The sequence below is a fragment of the Tachyglossus aculeatus genome, chromosome 1, assembly GCF_015852505.1.
Source record: "Tachyglossus aculeatus isolate mTacAcu1 chromosome 1, mTacAcu1.pri, whole genome shotgun sequence".
In the NCBI taxonomy this organism is placed as follows: domain Eukaryota; kingdom Metazoa; phylum Chordata; class Mammalia; order Monotremata; family Tachyglossidae; genus Tachyglossus; species Tachyglossus aculeatus.
The window spans coordinates 156,869,940-156,890,453 of NC_052066.1; the positions used below are offsets into that span (position 1 = coordinate 156,869,940).

Below are 20,514 nucleotides of genomic sequence, written 5' to 3' on the forward strand. Positions count from 1 at the left end.
AAGCATTCTAATTAAATCTGTTTTTGTTTTCTGGAAAACAATTTCATATCAGAAAGGCTCCCGTTCATTGTTCTTAAACAACGAAAGAACTGTTCAGCATGAAAAGACTTTAAAATCCATCTCCAAACCTATTTTTCCCCCGCCTCTCCCATCTCTTGCCCCTACTGACCTTGTCATCTATTCACTGATAAAGTTGAAAACATCAGGCCTTATCTCCCTAAAATCTCCCCTCTACCTCTCTAGCCCCCACCCTCCTCGACTCTTCCATCCTTCCCAGCAGCATCTCGAAAGATGTTCTGCGTCCTCTAAAATTACATGCCCTCTGTCTTCGCCACCAACCCCATCCCTTCACATCTTATTAAACACTTGTCCACTTCCTTCTTACCACCCTGAATGCATCCTCAGTTTCCTTTCCATTGGTTCCTTCCCCATTGCTTTCAAACACTCATGTATTCTTTATTCTATGAAAAGCCCTCCCTTGACCCTTCAGCCACAGCACCCTCAAGACTTGCTCCCTTTGCCCTTCTCTCCCACCCCCACAGCACTTATGTATACTTCTGTCATTTTATTTATTTGTATTGATGATGATGATGGCATTTGTTAAGTGCTTACTATGTGCAAAGCACTGTTCTAAGCGCTGGGGAGGGGAAACAAGGTAATGAAGTTGTCCCATGTGGGGCTCACAGTCTTAATCCCCATTTTACAGATGAGGTAACTGAGGCTCAGAGAAGTTAAGTGACTTACCCAAGGTCACACAGCAGACATGTGGCAGAGCCAGGATTCGAACCTGTGATCTCTGACTCCAAAGCCCGGGCTCTTTCCACTGAGCCACGCTGCTTCTCCAATTCTCCAATGTATTAATGTCTGTCTCCCCACCTCTAGAAGGTGAGCTCGTTGTGGGCAGGGATTGTCACTGTTTATTGTTGTATTGTTCTTTCCAAAGAACTTAGTACAGTGTTCTGCACACAGTAAGCGCTTAATATGATTGAATGAATGAATGAATTTATCACTTCATCTCTCTCTCCTACCAATCCTTTCCAAACACCTTGAGTGAGCTGTTTAAGTACCTTCACTAGTCCAATTCTCTCCTTGTCTCCCTGTGATCTGGTTTCTTCCCCCTTCACTCCATGGAAACTGCTCTAAGATCACCAATGACCTCCTTCTTGCCAAATTCAACAGCCTCTATTCCACCCTAATCTTCCTTGACCTTTCAGCTGCCTTCAACCCTCTTCTGGAAACATTATCTAACCTTGGCTTCACTGACACTTTCATCTCCCGGCTCTCCTCCTAGCTGTCCGGCTGCTCTTCCTCAATCTCTTTTGCTGGCTCCTCCTCTGACTCCCACCTTCTGACAGTGGGGGTTTCTCAAGGTTCAGTTCTGTTCCACTTCTATTTTTTATCTTCACCCACTCTCTTAGAGAGCTCATTTGCTTCCACGGTTTCAATTACCATCTCTAGGCAGTTGATTACCACATCTACAACTCCAGCTCTAACCACTATCCTATGCAATCTTGCATTTCCTCTTGCCCTCAGGATAACTATATCTGCCCACCCAAACTCTTACTTTCTCTATGACCATCTATCACCTTAGACACCACCACTCCATCTCTGGCGTTATCTTTGACTCATCACTCTCATTCAACCCTCATATTCAATCTGTCACCAAATCCTGTCAGTTCTACCTTCATAACAGCTCTAAAACCCATCTCTTCTTCTACACCCAAACTGCCACCATGCTGCTCCAAGCACTCATGGTATCCATCCTCGGCTTCTGCATCATATTTGTCATTGACCTCCCTGCCTCCATTCCATACTTCACTTGGCTGGCCTGACCATTTTACTAAAAAACTCTTCATCCACCTCTCTCTACTCCTCAAAAACCCTCAGTGGTTGCCCATCCATCTCTGCATCAAACATGGGAAGATGAGGAGTTCTGTTTCAGACTTATTACGCTTGACATGTCAGCAGACCCTCTAAATAGAGATGTCCTGAAGGCAGGAGAAAATACGAAACTGCAGAGAAGGAGAGAGATGAGGGCTGCGGAATGTAGATTTGCGAATCATCTGCCTAAAGGTGGTAGTTGAAGCCTTGGGAGAGAATCAGTTCTCCAAGGGAGTGGGTGTAGATAAAGAAAAGAAGGAGATCCAGAACGGAGCCCCCTTTTTTTGTAATGGTATTTGCTCAGAGCTTACTATGGGGCAGGCACTAAACTGAGTGCTTGGGTAGATACAAGATAATCAGGTTGCACACAGACCATGTCCCACATGGGGCTCCCAGTCTTAATCCCAGTTTTACAGATGAGATAACTGAAGCACAGAGAAGTTAAGTGATTTGTCCAAGGTCACACAGCAAGCATGTGACAGAGCCAGGATTAGAACATAGGTCATTCTCTATCCACTAAGCCACACTCCTTGAGTGGCTCTCTCAGTTAAGGTGGGGGGAGGTATGGGAGAAGCCAGCAAAACAGACTGAGAAAGAGCGGCCAGAGGGATAGGAGGAGAATAAGGAGAGGGCAGGGTCAGTGAAGCCCAAGTTAGATAATGTTTCCGGGAGGAGAAGGTGGTCTACAGTGTCAGAGGCAGCTGAGTAGTTGATGAGGTTTAGGTCATGGGATTTGGCAGGATAGAGGTCATTGGTGATCTTAGAGAGGGCAGGGTCCATGGTGCTAGAGGGTTAAAATCTGGAATAGAGGAGTCAAGGAGAGAACTGGAGGAGAGGAAGAGAAGACAGCTGGTGTAGACAACTCACTCAAGGAATGGTAGGAGGGTGATGGGGCGATAACTGGAGGGAACCATGGGGTCAAGGGAGGGATTTTTTTTTAGGAAAAAGGATATGAGCATGTTTGAAAACAATGAGGAAGAAGCCGTTGGAAAACAAATAGCTGAAGATAGCTCTTCTCACCTTCGAACCTACTAAAATGACATCTTCTCCAATAGGCCTTTCTGACCACTGAGCCCTCATTTTCCCTACTTGCCCTCCTTTCTGCACTACCTGTACACTTGCATCTGTACCCCTTAAGCGGCTGATATTCACCCCACCCCCAAAGCACTTATGTTCATATTCATAAATGAGCAGATGAAGATGGCAGACAAGGAGGGAGGGGGCAACTGCTTTGGGAAGCAGCAAGGCCTAGTGGATACAGCACGAGCCTGGGAGTCAAAAGGACCTGGATTCTAATCCCAGCTCTGTCACTTGCCTGCTGTGTGATCTTGGGGCAGTCACTTCACTTCTCTGCGCCTCAGCTCTCTCATCTGTAAAATGGGGATTAAGACTGTGAGCACTATGTGGGAGAGGGACTGTGTCCAACCTGATTAGCTTGTAGCTACCCCAGGTCTTAGGACAGTGCTTGACACATAGTAAGCACTTAAATACTATAATTATTATTATTCTAATAAGGTGAGAAGGGATGGGGTCAGAAGTACAAGTGGAGGGGGTAGAATTTGAGGTGGGGAAAATCTCCTCTTGAGATACTGCTGGGAAGGATGGGAGAGTCAAAGAGGGGGCTGGAGAGGGAAGGGACTGTAGAGAAGCAGGGGAGATTTTAGGGAGACCATGTTTAATAAATAGTAATGGTATTTGTTAAACACTTACTATGTGCCGAGCCAGGGTAGAGACAAGGTAATCAGGTTGTCCCACATAAAGCTCACAGTCTTAATCCCCATTTTACAGATGAGGTACAGAGAAGTTAAGTGGCTTGCCCAAGGTCACACAGCAGACAAGTGGTGGAGCCGGGATTAGAACCCACATCCTCTGACTCCCAAGCCCATGCTCTTTCCACTGAGCCACGCTGCTTCTCTTAACGGTTTTATCAACAAAGCATGTGGCCATGTCATAAGGGGCAAGAGATGTGGGGAGAGAAGGGACGGGGATTTGAGGAGGGAGGTAAATATCTGAAGCATCTGGTGCAGGCAAGAGGTGTGGGAGTCAGTAAGGATGGAGAAGTATTGTTGTCAGGCAAAGGAGAGGGTAGAAGTAAAGGAAATGAGGATACTATATTATTATTCTAATAAGGTGAGATGGACGAGGTCAGCCTGATGTCTAGATTTCCACCAGCAGCGCTCTTCAGCTCATGCACAAGAACAGAGGGAGGTGATCCAGGGCTGCAGACTGGTGGTACTGGGCTCGGCAGAGACACAGGGAGCAATTTCAATCTGCTCACTGTACCTCGATCTCAACTCTCTCACTGATGACCACTTAGTCATGTTCTACCTGTGCATTGAACTCCCTCCCACTTCACATATGACAGAACAAAACTCTCCCTATCTTCAAAGCCTTACTATAAAAAACACCTCCTCCAAGAGGCCTTCCCTGACTAATTCCTCGTGTCCCCAACTATTCACCCTTCCTTCTGTGAGGTCCATTCACTTGAGTCTATATCCCTTAAACACTTTCTTTTCTATCAGCCCCAGCCCCAGATCACACTTCAGCACTTTGATTCTTAACTAACCCCAGCCACAAAGCACTTAAGTACATATCCTTAAATTTTGCCATGTTGGGGTTTTTTTAATGGCATTTGTTAAGTGCTTACTATGTGCCAGGCACTGAAGTAAGCTCTGGGTAGATACAAGGTAATCAGGTTGGACACAGGCCATGTCCCATATGGGGCTTTTCTAGATGATGCAACTGAGGCAGAGAAGTTAAGTGACTTGCCCAAGCTCACAAGCAGACAAGAACCCAGGCCTGTGCTCTATTCACTAGGCCACATCTCCCCTTTTTGAAATGTATTTTAAAGTCTACCTCCCTCTCTAGACTCTAAACTCCTTGTGGGCAGGGATAACATTATTGGATAGGGACCGTCTCTATATGTTGCCGACTTGTACTTCCCAAGTGCTTAGTACTGTGCTCTGCACACAGTAAGCGCTCAATAAATACAATTGAATGAATGAATAACACATTCCAACTCTGTTTTATTACACTTTCAAGTTCTTAGTACAGTGCTCTCTGCAAACAGTAAGCACTCAATAAATGCCAGTGATCAAAAGATTAAAAGGCAATTGAAATATATCAGGCTAATAATCTTTGCTCAGCAATAATCATAATAATTATTATGACATTTGTTAAGTACTTACTATGAGTCTGGCACTGTACTAAGCGCTGGAGTGGATAAAAGTAAATCACGTTGGACACAGTCCCTGTCCCATGTGGGGCTCACAGTCTCAATTCCCATTTTACAGATGAGGTAACTGAGGCCCAGAGAAGTGAATTGACTTGTACTAAGGTCACATAGTAGATGAGTGGTAGAGCGGCATTAGAACCCATGACCTTCTGAATCCCAGGTCCATGCTGCTTCTCTATGAGGCTGTGGTGCTTCTCTGCTTCTTCTGTAGCTGTACATTAGCTACAGATATTTACCTACACTCCCTTTTTCCTAGTGACAACGATGATTGGGTGGATGAGAAAGGGGAGAGGGAAAGAGAAGGAGAGAGGGAGGACAGAGACTTCCATTATATTCTTTTATGGTATTTGTTAAACACTTACTATGTGCCAGGCACTGTTCTAAGCACTGGGCTAGATACCAGCTAATCAGGTTGGACACAGTCCCTGTCCCACTTGGGGCTCCTAGTCTTAATCCCCATTTTACAGATGAGGTAACTAAGGCCCGGAGAAGTGAAGTGACTTGCTTAAAGTCACGCAACAGACAAGTGGTGGAGTCGGGATGAGACCCGTGCTCTAACCACTGGGCCATGCTGCTTTTCTTGTAATCATAGAGGAGCCCTGACCAACTCATGAAGACTTCAGGGCCAAGAACTGGCATGAAGGAATTGATTACAGGGCTAGTGGTTTGTGCAGAGCCACTCATACCCTCACATCTCTGCCAGTTGTGTTCCCGTTGAAATTAAGAGCACGCAAAGGTAGAAGTTGGGTGGGGACGGAGCACATTGCGAAGTGCACACAAAAATGCATTAGCAGAGGTATCATTCTCAAATATACCACAGGGCTAAATTTGTCTTGAAGATGCCAACTGGTGCGAGAGGTGTAGTGAGGGAACCAATGCCGACTCAGAGCTGCAGTTAGACAGTTAAACTTTCTGGCCTCCTGAGCAGGGATTCTCCCAACTCAGTCCAACCCCTTCCCTCAGTGTTTCTATGACAAGAGCCACGTCGGAGATCTAAGAGGCAGGGGCATGAATGCTCAACTCAGCAACAAAAGGGTCGGAAAAGTCAAGGGAGAGAACAGGTGGTGGTAGGGGCACATGCACTTGGGATAACAAATGTTAAATTGTTTTATCAGGTACTCGAGCTGCACAGTAACCTTCCGAAGGCCATGTGTGCAACTCGTTGATCTAGAGAGGTCAAATGTTATCTCTGAAGTTGTCACACCAAGCCTAATGGGAATTCCTGTGAGGAGGAAGAAATAGCCCATGGTCTCAGAGCTTAGTGGTGCCTGTCAAATACCATAATTATTGTTATTATTAATACGAGGGCGGTTAAAAATGGCTTGACGATGGGTTGCTTGTTGTGGCCCAGAGAAGAACCACAAAGAAATCAGAGATGGAAAAAAAAATCCAACTGGCCTCAAATTCAATCCCTGATTCCCAGTTCCTCCCTAATTCAAATTACCCTTTCCAACCAATCCTTTAGACTCTATTTCTCTGGGACTGGGGAAATGAGTAGTTCCACAATTCAATAATTTCCAAAATAAATACCACTGATGGACTGACTGAAATCACTCATGGACAATCCAGCTGAAACTTCCCCTTCCTTGATTTGATGACATTTTCCTTAAATCCACATTAACATTCCTAGGTGTTTACACCTGTGGAACTGTTTATATAGTCCCATTTCATTGGTGTTCAGCTGAGCCATAGTTAATTAGCTCCTTTAATCTTTCCTCATAAAACATTCCATAGAGTCCCTCAGTCAGTTGTTTTAGTTCTGTCTGGGCTCCCTCTTGGGCTTCTCCCCTTTTCTGGTCTGGAGTTTCCCAAATAGTAGAACAAAACAAGGTGTTAAATCATATCTGGATATGGATATTCAATTTATGTTTATATTATATTTTATAGAACCTAATCCAATGTGGGAATATGGGTACCATAAAAATAACTGACAATTATAGTATGTCCTTTCTAATTGTTTGGTTATAAAAATCACCATGGGCTCTTCTACAGGATATGTTAAAGGCAAAGTGGCCCTTTCCTTCAAACTTCTGCTCTCCTGAAGGAGAAGTCACATACACACATTCACATCAAACATGGATGTCACCCACACACACGTCATTTTGGCTTACAACAAATGGAATCAATTCTTTCCCATTGTTCTAAGGTGTCTCTCTGTAGTGTGGTGGGGAGGAAGGGGAGGGGCAGAGGGGAAAACATAACAGGCAAAGAGGGTGAAGAGGTGGCAAAGAGGAGCTTCAGTTCTGGTAAGGATTATGTCCTTATCGCTTGAAATGTAAACAGCCAGCAATCTATGGGCTCTTAAAAAATAGGAAGATGACTCATAAGCAGGCCGAAAGCATTGGCTCAGAGATCGTGTAAGCACCTGCTTCATTTAAACTTAGCAGACTGGAACTGTGGAACTGATTGGGGAAAGAAATCAACAATACAGCATTGGGAAGATCTGACTGGCAGAAAGTGTTCCAGGGGTCACAGTGGATAATAATAATAATATTAATGATGGTATTTGTTAACGCTTACTATGTGCAAAGCACTGTTCTAAGCGCTGGGGAGGTTACAAGGTGATCATTTGTCCCACGGGGGGGGCTCACAGTCTTAATCCCCATTTTAACAGATGAGGTAACTGAGGCCCAGAGAAGTTATGTGACTTGCCCAAAGTCACACAGCTGACAATTGGAGGAGCCGGGATTTGAACCCCTGACCTCTGACTCCAAAGCCCGTGCTCTTTCCACTGAGCCATGCTGCTTCCAAGTTATTTAACTGTGAGTCAGCAGTGTGGCATCACTTGTAAAAAGTACAAGAATTGGGACGTACTCTTTGAAGTGTAACAGGAATGAATTCTCTCATTATATTCAGCACTGGTCAGGCTTTTCTAGAGTACCGTGGACAGTGCTAGTTTCCTCAAATAAAAAAAAACCCATGGCGAGGAGGCAGAGGTCTATCACAAAGATGATTACAGGGTTGTACAACAAAAACCAAAAGTCAAAGTTGGCTGAGACTTTTCACCCTGGAAGAGGCAGAAGAGTGATTCAATAAAGGGTTATAAAGTGCTAAAGGGACTCATATCAGCTGTTTTCCACCTCCACTGAGAGTACAGCCTAAGGAAAGCGTTTGAACTGCTGCTTGAGAGCTCTATCTTAGATAAAGGGAAAAATTTTTAATGGAGAGACATGGAGTTCTATCTTAGATAAAGGGAAAAATTTTTAATGGAGAGACATGATTACTAGTGGAATAGCTTCCCAAGGTTAGTTGTGGAATTCCTTTCTCTGAAGGTCTTTTGAAACAGGACAGTCATCTGTCTGGGTTGGTTGAAATATGATCCTGCCCCAATCCAGGGGAAAGAGCTCAATGAACCCTTGATGTCAATTTGACAGGCAAGATAATAAGCGGCTGAATTTTACAGTGAGGAACCTGAGGCACCAGCAAAATCTACCAGACAGCTATTACATTTCTCAACAGTTGGTCCCAGACTGTGTCTTATCCCTCTGAGTCACCTCCAACACTGGTACACATGGGTGGTAGGGGTTGCCTGCTATGTAAAGTTGTATGTAATAATTCATGTGGCAGCAATATGAGGAGTCAGAAGACAGGCCCCATAATCCTAATTCTGCTACTGCTCAGCACCAGATCTTTGGATGGACAAGCAGGAACTCCTCTGGGCTTCAGGCTCTCCACCCATACAATGGGTATAGCATTACTTGCCCCTACCTTTGGCCCAGGAATGGGGTGAGGAAGGAAGATAGTCTTGAAAGGAAAGAGACTATATCAGTACCAACAGGATTTATGGAGTACCTGCTGTGCCTGGGAAACACTCAGAAGGATAAGATACGATTTTACCTCTAAACCATGGGAAAAGGTAGAGTAGCCAAAAGTGGAATTCAAACCAAAACAGCTAAGAGAAAGCACAGCCTGAATGCAGCATGTTAAACTGCTTGGTCATATGGCCCAATGATAATTGAATAGGAGCAAAACTACAATAAAAAAAACAACTATGGCATTTGTTAAGCACAGACTATGTGCTAGGCTCTGTACTAAGTGCTGGGGTGGATACAAGCTAATCAGGTTGACACTGTCCATATCCCCTATGGGGCTCACAGTCTTAATCCCCATTTTACAGATGAGGTAACAGGCACAAAGAAGTGAAGTGACTTGCCTGAGGTCACCCAGAAACAAGTGATGGAGCAGGATTAAAACCCAGGTCCTTCTGACTCCCAGGTCATTAGGCTACACTGCTCCTCTTGTTGTGATCAGCCAGTCATAGTCACTTAATTGCCCAGTCCTCATGGACTGGTTAGGCATCTTGGAAGCATTTAAAATGCTGCTGGGTAGATAAGCTCCCTGCCAATTTCAGGCCCAATTTATTTTCCAGGTGTGAGGAAAAAGGGTGTTCATGCCATTTTCTTTTTCAAACTAGCCCAACTGAGGAATTTGACTCCATTGTTGTCCTGAGATTTATGCACTGGTGAAGAGCCAAGCTCTAACATGGAGTCTTTGGTAAGTCCCCAAAGCCTAATTATTTACAATTGTGAAATGCTAATTTTGTCAGGTGTTTGTGTTTTTTCTGTCCCCTTGGATGGCCAATAAGATGTGGCAGTCAGTAGTAAGCCCTTCTCCAAGTACAAGGCATTAATCTTACTTGTGCTGTTTCTTTGTGTGTTGTCTCCCCAACCTCAATTACTGAGAGTTGAGTCTGAAATATTGCACCTTCTTGAATAAAGGGAAGAGAGCTACAAGCCAGAAATTCCCTTGGGGCCCTCTCTTGCTCCAGTCCACATCCTCGAGGGGTTCGCATACAAACTAAGAACATTCATTGCTCTTTAGCCTTTCAACCTTCAGTTTCTTCCATTTCAAAAGGACCTGAAAAGCCCAGTGCTTTTTGCGAAGTAAATTTATCCTGGAAACATTTATCATTTCTATTTTGTGATAGAATAGTATGCTTCAATTAATAATGGACAATGATGCAATAAAATGTCCATATTTGGTTATTTTATTTTTCTTACAGTTCTCCTTTGAGTCAAATGATTGGATGCAATCCACCTAAGATGACACATAGTAATACTCAATGATTTCCATTTTTAACTACAAGAGAAGTGTTACTCAGAGATCTGAAGGTACCGGAGTGGGAGCTCTTTGATGCAGGAGGTAAGCAACTTGGCACCAGGAGATGGAACCTGCAAGTCCACGGTTAACAGATGGTCCTGGAAACTGGAGAGATAGCTAGCAGATGGTAGTGAGAGTTTGGATAAGGCATAAAACTTTTTGATTGCAAGCAAATCAGTATTGGAAGCATTACTGAGCAAGCCAGCTCACAGGGGGCTCTGCTTCTACAATGCCAGAGAAGGGATCTTACACACTCCCAAAAGAACAAGTAGGTTCAATCACCTTGACACCTACCTTGACACCTGACAATTTGCCACCTTCTCTGCTTAGTGTCTCGCCCTGTGCCTCGATTCCCCCTATTTTGCCAATGATCCCTTGCCCACATCCTGCCTGTGGCCTTGAACACCCTCCCTCTTCATATCTGACAGACAATTACTTTCCCCACCTTCAAAGCCTTACTGAGGGCACATCTCCTCCAAGAAGTCTTCCCTGACTAAGCTCTCCTTTCCTCTTCTCCTACTCCCTTCTGTGTCACCCTAATTTACTCCCTTTATTCATCATCAATCATACGATTGATGATGATGATGATCCCCACTCCCACAGCACTTATGTACAAACCTGTAATTTATTTATATGTCTCCCCCTCTAAACTCTAAGCTCGTTGTGGACAGAGAATATGTCTACTGTTACTTCTACTCTCCCAAGCACTTAGTACAATGTAAGCCCATTGTGGGCAGGGAGTGTCTCTATTGCTGAATCGTACTTTCCAAGCACTTAGTATAGTGCTCTGCACACAGTAAGTGCTCAGTAAATACAATTGAATGAATGAAGTAAGCACTCAAATGATTGGCTGTCTCCCTGCTAACTTCTAAATTGCTTTAAGCTCTTCATTGTCTTGATGCTTCTGATCCAAAAAGAAGAAAAGCAGCCCTGATTTCCTTTCTTTGTTATGGTATTTAAGTGCTTTCTATGTGCCAGACATTGAACTAAGATCGGGGATAGATACAAAATAATCGGGTTGGACACAGTTCATGTCCCACATGGGGGTCACAATCATAATCCCCATTTCACAGATGAGTTCACTGAGGCACAGAGAAGTGAAGTGACTTGCTCAAGTTCACCCAGCAGAGAAGTGGCAGAGTCAGGAGTAAAACCCCGGTCCTTCTGAGCCACAGCCACAAGCCAGTGCTCAATCTCCGAGGCTATGCTCTTCTTTGAAGCTACTTTGCTATCGATAAGAGTAAACCCAAATCCTCTTGGAGCTACCTTATTCTAGGATCAGAGCCCCAGGAATGATACTCCCAAGATAAGGCAAAATAACTTGCAAGCAAAACCAATCATGTCTGCATTTTCAGCCTGCCGCCACACCATCCCCTATCCTTCCACTTCTTGCTCCTACTTTTGTGTGTGCATCTCTCCACTTATACACTCCAACAAGCTAACCCCATTACCGATCAAATGAGCTCAATCTCCTTTCCAACGTATTCTTATTAATCATTATTAAGTCCTTAGTAAGTGCTGGGATACATTCAAGATAATCAGATTGGACACAGTCCCTGCATCACATGGCTCATCATCAAATAGGGAGAGAGAACAAGCATTTTACCCTCATTTTACAGATGAGGAAACTGAAGCACAAAAAAGTGAAATGACTGGTTCAAGGTCACACAGCCAGCAAGTGGCAGAGCTGGGATTAGACTCCAGGTATCTCCCGGCTGCGAGTCCTTTGCTCTTTCTCCTGGGCCATGCTGCCTCCCATGGCTTCCCCCATATCCAGTCATTCCAGCTTCCATCTACTTCTCCACCTAGCCCCTATTAAATAGATGCCTAAGGAACACTTGACCCTCTTAGTGTCACACCTGGAGAGTTTCCAGTACTCTACCAGTCTCGGCTATGGGAGGACGAGTCAAGCAGAGGCATACCCATTCCATTCCCAGCTTGGGCAGTGGCTAGTGAGTGAAGGCAATCTGCTACAAGTCAAAACTCACCTGATCTGGGCAGCAGTGGCACAGGAAAGAGCCGAGGGCACAGACTCAAGCTTACTGTGCGGAAGGAGACAATGGTAAACCACTTCTGTATTTTTCCCAAGAAAACTCTATGGATACACTACCAGAACGACTGCAGATGAAAGTGGGGCATTCTGGGAGAGATGTGTCCATGGAGTCGCTATGGATCAGAGACAACTCAACAGCATAAGACAAGACAAGGAACACTGATGGTTAATTGACTAGGTGAACCATAAAAGTCCTCTCAGAGACCTTTCTGTTACCTGCTAAGAATAAATGCATAACTGCCTTTATTTTGGGGGTAATTTTCTCAACAAGTTCTCTTCTCTTTTCTTCTAAGGACTTGTCCCCTCTCCCCCTCCCCCGCCCCCCCCCCCGGCTCCACCAACACAGCACACCCTCCCAGAAATGGTTGAGATCTGTTTGAAATACATACTCAAAACTGTAAAACAAATTCCACAGTGAATTGCAGTCACTTTAAATTCCCCCTGCAACTTCAGCAGGAAAACTGAACTCTTCTATTCCTCCTACTCTAAAAAGCTGATAAGCACTGTTAAACCCGCTGAAATAATTTATGGCCACGTTTCAATTTCAGGGGTTGCTCTGTCCATTCACTCTGGGGGAGCCACAAGTTTAATGTTGACAAGCCAAGCAATCTGAGGGCTTTAGAAGCTTTTGGGATGAAATTCTCTAACTTATGATATAACTATTAGCATCATCACAAGCATTTCCACAATTCTACACCAGGTCTCCTCATTTCTATTTTTGACCCTTGTCTCTTCACTTCCTTTTCTAAACTGTACAATTCCCAGACATCAGCCACCCAAGCCTTCAAACAAAAAAGGAGTAATATAAATAGAAAATGTTCCTAACAAAACAGATGGAAAACAGCATTTAAAGAGTTCTTTACAAAGCTGCTCAGTTCCTAACACCTCCGCAAAAGGGTGTTCCCAATAATAGACTTTTGGGGTTCTTTGGAGCTTTCAATCCTGAACCTAACGGTCTTCCTCCTTTAACCCTGCTACTACCCATGTGATAGATGTGTTGACAACTGCAGAAAAACAGGAAGTGGCTCAAAAATGTCTCTTTCTCCCTCACATAATATAAAGCAATACTAGGACTAAAGACGAGCTCCAAAACAGTTTACAATTAAAAAGTCTCGCTGCATGCTTTTCATGAACCTGCTTTATATATGTGCTAAAAACAACAGAAACATGGATGTCACAATTCAAGCCTTCAAAACATTGAACAAATATTCAATAAAATGATTATTTTTTCTGAAAACATCGGCAAATATAGATTTAACACCAAAGAAAGCAGTTCTCATCAGAAGCCTGAGGTGTGGAAGAGGGAAAAGTTCTCTTTTCGCATCCCTCAATGACTGAATGGCCCTCTTTTCACATCTCTGAATGCCTGCGGGAGAATAGGGTGGGGTAAAACTGAGGAAATTCCCCCCCACCCCTCACCGTAGTCAAGGTCAGTTTTTAAAGAAAATTTCTGGTTTCCGGGGAAGTGTGTATACTTGACCCGGGTGCTCTGAACGAAAAAGTGAAAGGAGGGACAGTGACAATTTTAGATTTGGGGCCAGAAGAGCCAAACTTTGCCACCTGCCTGGAATAATTTGAATTAAGTTGGCTAATTCTGGCCTAATTTCTCTGGTTTCAGCTTCACAAGTAAACTGCCCAAACTGGGTTCAACAGCGACTCAGGAAATATTTCAGAAAAACACTTCCATACAGCGGAAGCAGCACGGGCTCACTGTACCATTCATTCATTCAGTTGTACTTATTGAGTGCTTACTGTGTGCAGAGCACTGTACTAAGCACTTGGGAGAGTACCATACAACAATAAACCGACACATTTCCTGCCCGTAACGAGGATACAGTTTAGAGTGGGGGAGACATATAAATATAAATAAATAATAGATATTTATATTTCATATAAATAAATTATAGATATGTACATAAGTGCTGTGGGGCTGGGATGGGGGATGAACAAAGGGAGCAAGTCAGGGTGATTCAGAAGGGAGTGGGAGAAGGGGAAAAGGGGGCTGAGTCAGGGAAGGCCTCGTGGAGCAGATGTGCCCTCAACAAGGTTTCAAAGGTGGGAAGTGTAATTGTCTGTAGGATTTGAGGAGAGAGGGCATTCCAGGACAGAGGCAGGACGTGGGCGAGGGGTTGGTGGCGAGTTCACAGTGAGAAGGCGCCATCACCACCCAGGGAAGCTGGCATTGAGAGGAGCTCCTGGCTAGGCCATCGCCAGGTCCGACCTAGCAGTGCCTTACCTGTATTGTGCCTCAGCATTCCCCTTTACCGAGCACTGAAGGCATGCTGCCTTCTTGCTTATCCAAGGTGTTGCACAGTCTGGGCAATTAGATCTAATTTTAAAGCTCCCCCATCCCTTAGGCCTTTTTGATGGGTAAGAGTGCTCTCTGTCGTTCACCCATTCCAAGGTATTGCTTAAGGGCAGACCCCTTAGTAAGGGGACAATGAGCCAGATCCCGGCAAACAGAGAACTACCCGACATTGGTGCTCGAGGTGGCCAAAGAAGCAGTGAGGGAACGAAAGGATTGATCCTGCTTGAGAAGCAGAATGACCTAGTGCAAAGAGCCCAGGTCTAGGAGAGCCGGGTTCTAATCCCATCACTGACACTTGCCTGCTTCATGGCCTTGGGAAAAAAAAAATCACTTAACTTCTCCGTGACTCAGTTTCCCCATCGGTAAAATGGAGATTCAGTGGCTGTTCTCTCTCTCTCCATTAGACTGTGGGGCCTCTATGTGGGTCAAGCGCTACGTCCAATTTATCTTGCACCTACCCCAGCTCTTGGCATACAATAACCTCTTAAATACTGTAATTTTGATTACCATTTATCCTCCCTACTCACCTCCTTCTTTGTTTGCCTTCCTTTTCACTCAGTTTGCCCTGACTCAGAATTCTGGGACAGGACAACAGGTGAGGAGAAGGCAGGCCCCAAACCCTACAGGCTTGTTAATTCTATATGTTTATGATATTAATTAAGCCCTTACTATGTGCCGGGCACTGTACTAAGTGCTGAGGAAACTAAAAGCCAATCAGGTTGGACTCAGTCCATGTCCCACATGGGGCTCACAGTCCTAATTTCCATTTTAAAGATGCAGTAACTGAGGTACAGAGAAGTGAAGCAACTTGCCCAATGTCATACAGCAGACATGTGGCGGAGCTGGAATTAGAACCCAGGTTCTTCTGACTCCCAGGGCTCTGTCCACTAGGCCACACTGCTTCCACATGTTGAAGAATCTAACCAATAATGGGCCAGGCCAAGAGAAATGACACTGCACAAACAACTTTGATTCATTATGAGTATTAGCACTCCCACACTGCCCACCAAACTTGGAGTTGACACCTTCACCAGTGCATATCTCATTTCTGCACATACGCCCACCTCCCATAGCTGATAAAGGGATATGTATTGTAACTGGGGAGAAAATCACCTCCTTTCACCCACTGGTGCCCGCAGAGTACGGGGTGGGATTGGAAGAGTTACTTCCGAGTAAATAGGAGCGGTCAGTCAGTCAGTCGACTGGATTTGAGCGCTTACTGTGGGCAGGTCACTATACTAAGTGCTTGGAAGGGTACAACACAACGAAATGACAGACACATTCCCTGCCCACAATGAACTTAGAGTCTAGAGGGTGAAAATAGATTGTTCGGAACAAAGTTTCCCAAAAATTCCTGGATTTTCCAGCTCAAAGAAACTCATCTCTCTACAGAGAGATGGAGGACTGTGACAGTCCTTCCCTTTAGGAAGGGCAGAGAGAGGATAATAGTAGTACAAAGCACTACTCAGAATTGTCACAATGCAGAAGAGCTTGATCGTTTACAACAGAATAAACAGGAATGACACTTTTTTTTAGAATTTTATGGTATTTGTTAAGCCCTTACTCTATGCCAGGCTCTGTCCTAAGTGCTGAGGTAGATACAAGATAATTGGTTTGGACACAGTCCCTGTCCCACATTGGGCTCTTGGTTTTAATCCCCATTTTAGAGATGAGGTAACAAGCACAGAGAAGTTAAGTGACTTGCCCAAGGTCACGCAGCAGACAAGTGGCAAAGCCGGGATCAGAACCCAGGACCCTCTGACTCTCGGGCCCATGCTCTTACCACTAGACCACACTGCTTTTCAGAGGCACCTGCCCTCAAAGAGCTTACAATTTAGTAGGTTGTAAGGCTAAAGGGAAAGGCATGCCTAGAAAACTCCAAGAGTGGAATATGAGGCACTAAGGCAGACTTTCAACAGGTAATATAGACTCCCTTTTTCTGGATAGTCTGAAACCTAGAACAATCACTTAACTGCCTGCTATAAGAAGTTCCTTATCAACCCAAAACAAGCAGTGTGGCCTTGTGGAAAGAGCACGGGCCTAGAAGTCAGAGTACCTGGGTTCTAATCCTGGTTCTACCCCTTGTCTGCTGTGTGACCTTGGGCAAGTTTCTGTGTGCCTCAGCTACCTTATTTCTAAAATGGGGATTCAATTCCTGTTCCCTTTCCTACTCAGATTGTGAGCCTGATGATCTTGCACCTATCCCAAAGCTTACTTCAGTGCTTGGCACATAGTGAATGCTTAAATACCATAATTACTATTATTATCATTAACCCAAAGGTTTTGCTTCTCAGAAGTTTGAGGAATCTCCAGTATCTTTACTCCCCAAACCACTCCATCTTCCATCACAGTCTGAATGCACTGAATTGTACTGTTAAACAGAGACACAACAAATTATTATCAAAGCATATCTACCCTATCTGGTACCTAGGTATGTTGGAACTTTAGTATATTTTATGAATATGTTATGAAACTGCATGTTTTCCTCCCTGGGAGGGAACCATAAATGAAAAACGTGTATGAGCAAAGGTAGAAACTAGCAAAAAAAAAAAAAGGTGGGGGGGAAAGATGCTTAGACTCTAGAAGCATCAGAAGGAAAAAATCTAAATGCTCTTTAACAACATGTTTTTACTGGCTGGATAGAACACTTCAGTTGCTGAGGACCTTCTCCATTCACTCTGCTTGTTACCTTTTCACAAGATGCACTTTTTCTTTTAATCTTTTAATTTTTTTTTGTTCCACGTTCACAGGTCTCTTCCCTCTCTGCCACTCCCCTACATCCTTTCTACCCCTCATCCTCAAATCTACTTTTGCCACCTTTGCTGTAACCTCACAGTGCAGAAGATCTCAGTGGCAAGCAAAATAACTTGTTTGAGTTTTCATTCCTTACCAGGATCTGTGCAATTCTTTGCTGTTTGAGTTCCATTACTCGATGCCATCAGCCTTCTATTCCTCCACATTTCAGGTAAAGCCCGGTTGTTTGTAGAAATTTCATGATCTAGAATTTCAGAAATTTTACTGTCAGTAATGATATTTAGAACCTTTTTTTAAAGGTTGTTAAGCACTTTCTATGTGCCAGGCACTGTTCTAAGTGCTGGAGTAGATTCAAGCTAATCAGGTTGGACACCATCTATGTCCCACATAGGGTTTAGAGTTTTCATCCCCATTTTACAGATGAGGGAACTGAGGCACAGAGAAGTGAAGTGACTTGCCCAAGGTTATGAAGCAGGTAAGTGGCAGAGCCGGGATTAGAACCCAGATCCTACTGACTCCCAAACCCGTGCTCTACCCACTGGGCCATGCTGCTTCTCTGTATAGATGGGTGACACATATCTAATTGTACACAGAAACATGGGCTATAGGTCTTTTTTGCTATTTTATCCCAAGATAAATTCAGATTCAGGGAGCATATACACACATATCTTTAATTAAATAAACTAAATAATAAACCATTACTAGTTGCTAATCCAACTCTTAAATGTAATACTTGCTCTGCAAGGGAAAGTCATTATTTAATACTACTTTTCCCAAAACATTCCACTTTTTTCCTAGTATAGTGTCACAGTTAAGTAATAATATGCAGTTGCTTTACCTAGTACATTTCTCCTAAGCACTCGATATTGCACTATTTTAGTCTACAGGTGGAGGAAAGGCTCTGAGATTTGTTCAGTTGTAAAGCAGCATTTACCCATGTGTTAATGGGATTTTAAGCAATTTAACATCTACAGGTAATTTCTAATTTCTGAAAAGGGCCAGTTCAACTTCATTTCATCTTACATTACAGGGCAAAGTTTTCGTACTTGAAGCAATGTAATATTAAAAAACTAACACATGTGTCTCCAAAATGTTTAAATATTTGTCCTCCTGATATTAAACATGCCTTTATGTCAACTAAGAAAAATGACCTACAGCCTTTCCACAGTCTCCAAAACTAGGTGTATGCGTGTGTCAGAGGGATGTAGGGTATTAAATCAATCTGCAGTTCATCCTAATAGGACAGCATTAGCCAAATCAAAAGGCAGAGACATCTGCCCTTATTAAAAAAAAAAAGAGTGGCTTTTGAAGGTTAACTCAATAACGAGCTGGTGTTCCCAAAGGAACTGTGCTAGAGTGGCTAGAGCTACGAACCCCTCGCCAACCTCCGACCAACTGAGCAACCCACATTTACAGGATGGGAGAGTCCTGGGTTTCTCCGGTGAGGTTGGGGTGGCCAAAGGTTGGCCTAAGGGGGCGAAGGGAAGGGGAAGGAGGGGAGAGAGCCCGTTATTTAGAGGCGGGAGGGGGGCAGCAGCAGCACCGGGCAAGGGCATTTACGAAGGTCAATCGACCAGGGCTACTTGCTGAGTGCTTATGGTGTGCTGAGCCCCTGTACCAAGGCCCTTGGGGGAGAGAGTCCCTGCCCTTTGGGAGCTTCCAATCTAGTGGACTGAGCCGGCTCTCTTAACCTGACCGCCCCCCCAAGACGGTTCACCCACCCAGAACCAGGTGGCTAAGAGAAACCGCTCCCTCCCAACTCCTGCCAGCAGAATGGCCCCAGGCAGACCCTTCCCCCGGCCTCTGGTCGCTTTTCATTTCACCTTTTTTTCTTTTTTTAAGCAACCGAGCGGCCCAGTTGTGTGTGTGTGTGTGTGGGGGGGGGGGGGGGGGGGGCAAGTCGGGGTTGGAAGGTCAAAGCCACCTGCTCGGATGGTTGGATTCAGGTCCACAGGCCCCCCGAGTCCCCATGCACCCCACCGGGCTTCCCTGACAGCCGGGAGAGGGGCAGTCACAGCATCCCACCTTTCCACTCCATGCCTGGGGATGGATGGACACCCTCCCCCTGGAAAGGGAGACCCTGTCTCTGCCCCCACCCCCATCTGCCCAGCACCTACCGGGCCCGACGAGTAGGCTGGAAGCGGCCCACGCCGTGGACAGGATCGCGCAGACGAAGCCAACTTGATGGAGCAGCATCTCTCGCCTCCGGCGAACTTTCCTGAGCCGGGGGGGCCCGGGGGGCGGGCGACCGGACAGTGCCATGGCCCGGGGTGCCAGGGGGCCGGCCGGGGGAGCGGGTGGCAAGCAAGACTCAGGGCCCGAGAGCGCCCGGGGAGACCTTCATGGGCACGAGGATGAATCGGTTGGGAGACCCCGAAGGATGGGAAAGGCGGGGAGGAGGAGGGGGAAAAGAGGAGGAGGCGGAGGAGGGGGGGAGAGAGAGAGAGGAAGGAGAAAAGAGGAGGAGGAGGAGGAAAAGAGGAGGAGGAAGAGGAAAAGGAGAAGAAGAGGAAGGAGAGGAGAAGGAAAGGGATGAGAGGAGAAGGAGAAGAGGAGAAGGAAAGGGACAAGGGGAGAAGGACAGGGACGAGAGGAGAAGGAAAGGGTCGAGAGGAGAAGGAAAGGGTCGAGAGGAGAAGGAAAGGGACGAGGGGAGAAGGAAAGGGACAAGAGGAGAAGGAAAGGGTCGAGGGGAGAAGGAAAGGGTCGAGGGGAGAAGGAAAGGGTCGAGGGGAGAAGGAAAGGGACGAGGGGAGAAGGAAAGGGTCGAGAGGAGAAGGAAAGGGACGAGGAGAGAAGGAAAGGGACGAGAGGAGAAGGAAAGGGTCGAGAGGAGAAGGAAAGGGTCGAGAGGAGAAGGAAAGGGTCGAGAGGAGAAGGAAAGGGTCGAGAGGAGAAGGAAAGGGTCGAGAGGAGAAGGAAAGGGACGAGGGCAGAAGGAAAGGGACAAGAGGAGAAGGAAAGGGTCGAGGGGAGAAGGAAAGGGACGAGGAGAGAAGGAAAGGGTCGAGAGGAGAAGGAAAGGGTCTAGAGGAGAAGGAAAGGGACGAGGAGAGAAGGAAAGGCACGAGGAGAGAAGGAAAGGGACGAGAGGAGAAGGAAAGGGTCGAGAGGAGAAGGAAAGGGTCGAGGGGAGAAGGAAAGGGACGAGGAGAGAAGGAAAGGGACGAGGAGAGAAGGAAA

General features: G+C 45.4%; 1 protein-coding gene and 1 non-coding gene across 2 annotated transcripts in view; one reads left to right on the forward strand and one right to left on the reverse strand.

Annotated features, from left to right (window-relative positions):
- Window positions 1-19,726, reverse strand: part of SLC24A4 (solute carrier family 24 member 4) — a 157,072-nt gene extending 137,346 nt beyond the window's left edge. Inside the window, exons 1-2 of the mRNA XM_038747197.1 lie at window positions 19,449-19,726; window positions 17,468-17,575 (exon numbers count right to left, since the gene is read on the reverse strand). Of these exons, the coding sequence (XP_038603125.1) occupies window positions 17,468-17,575; window positions 19,449-19,593 (253 nt within the window). The 5' untranslated portion in view covers window positions 19,594-19,726. The remainder of the gene's footprint in view (window positions 1-17,467; window positions 17,576-19,448) is intronic.
- LOC119933963 lies at window positions 12,058-12,194 on the forward strand. Its single transcript, XR_005452825.1, has one exon. It is a non-coding gene; the product is annotated as a small nucleolar RNA SNORA7 (small nucleolar RNA).
- Window positions 19,727-20,514: the final 788 nt, after the last annotated feature.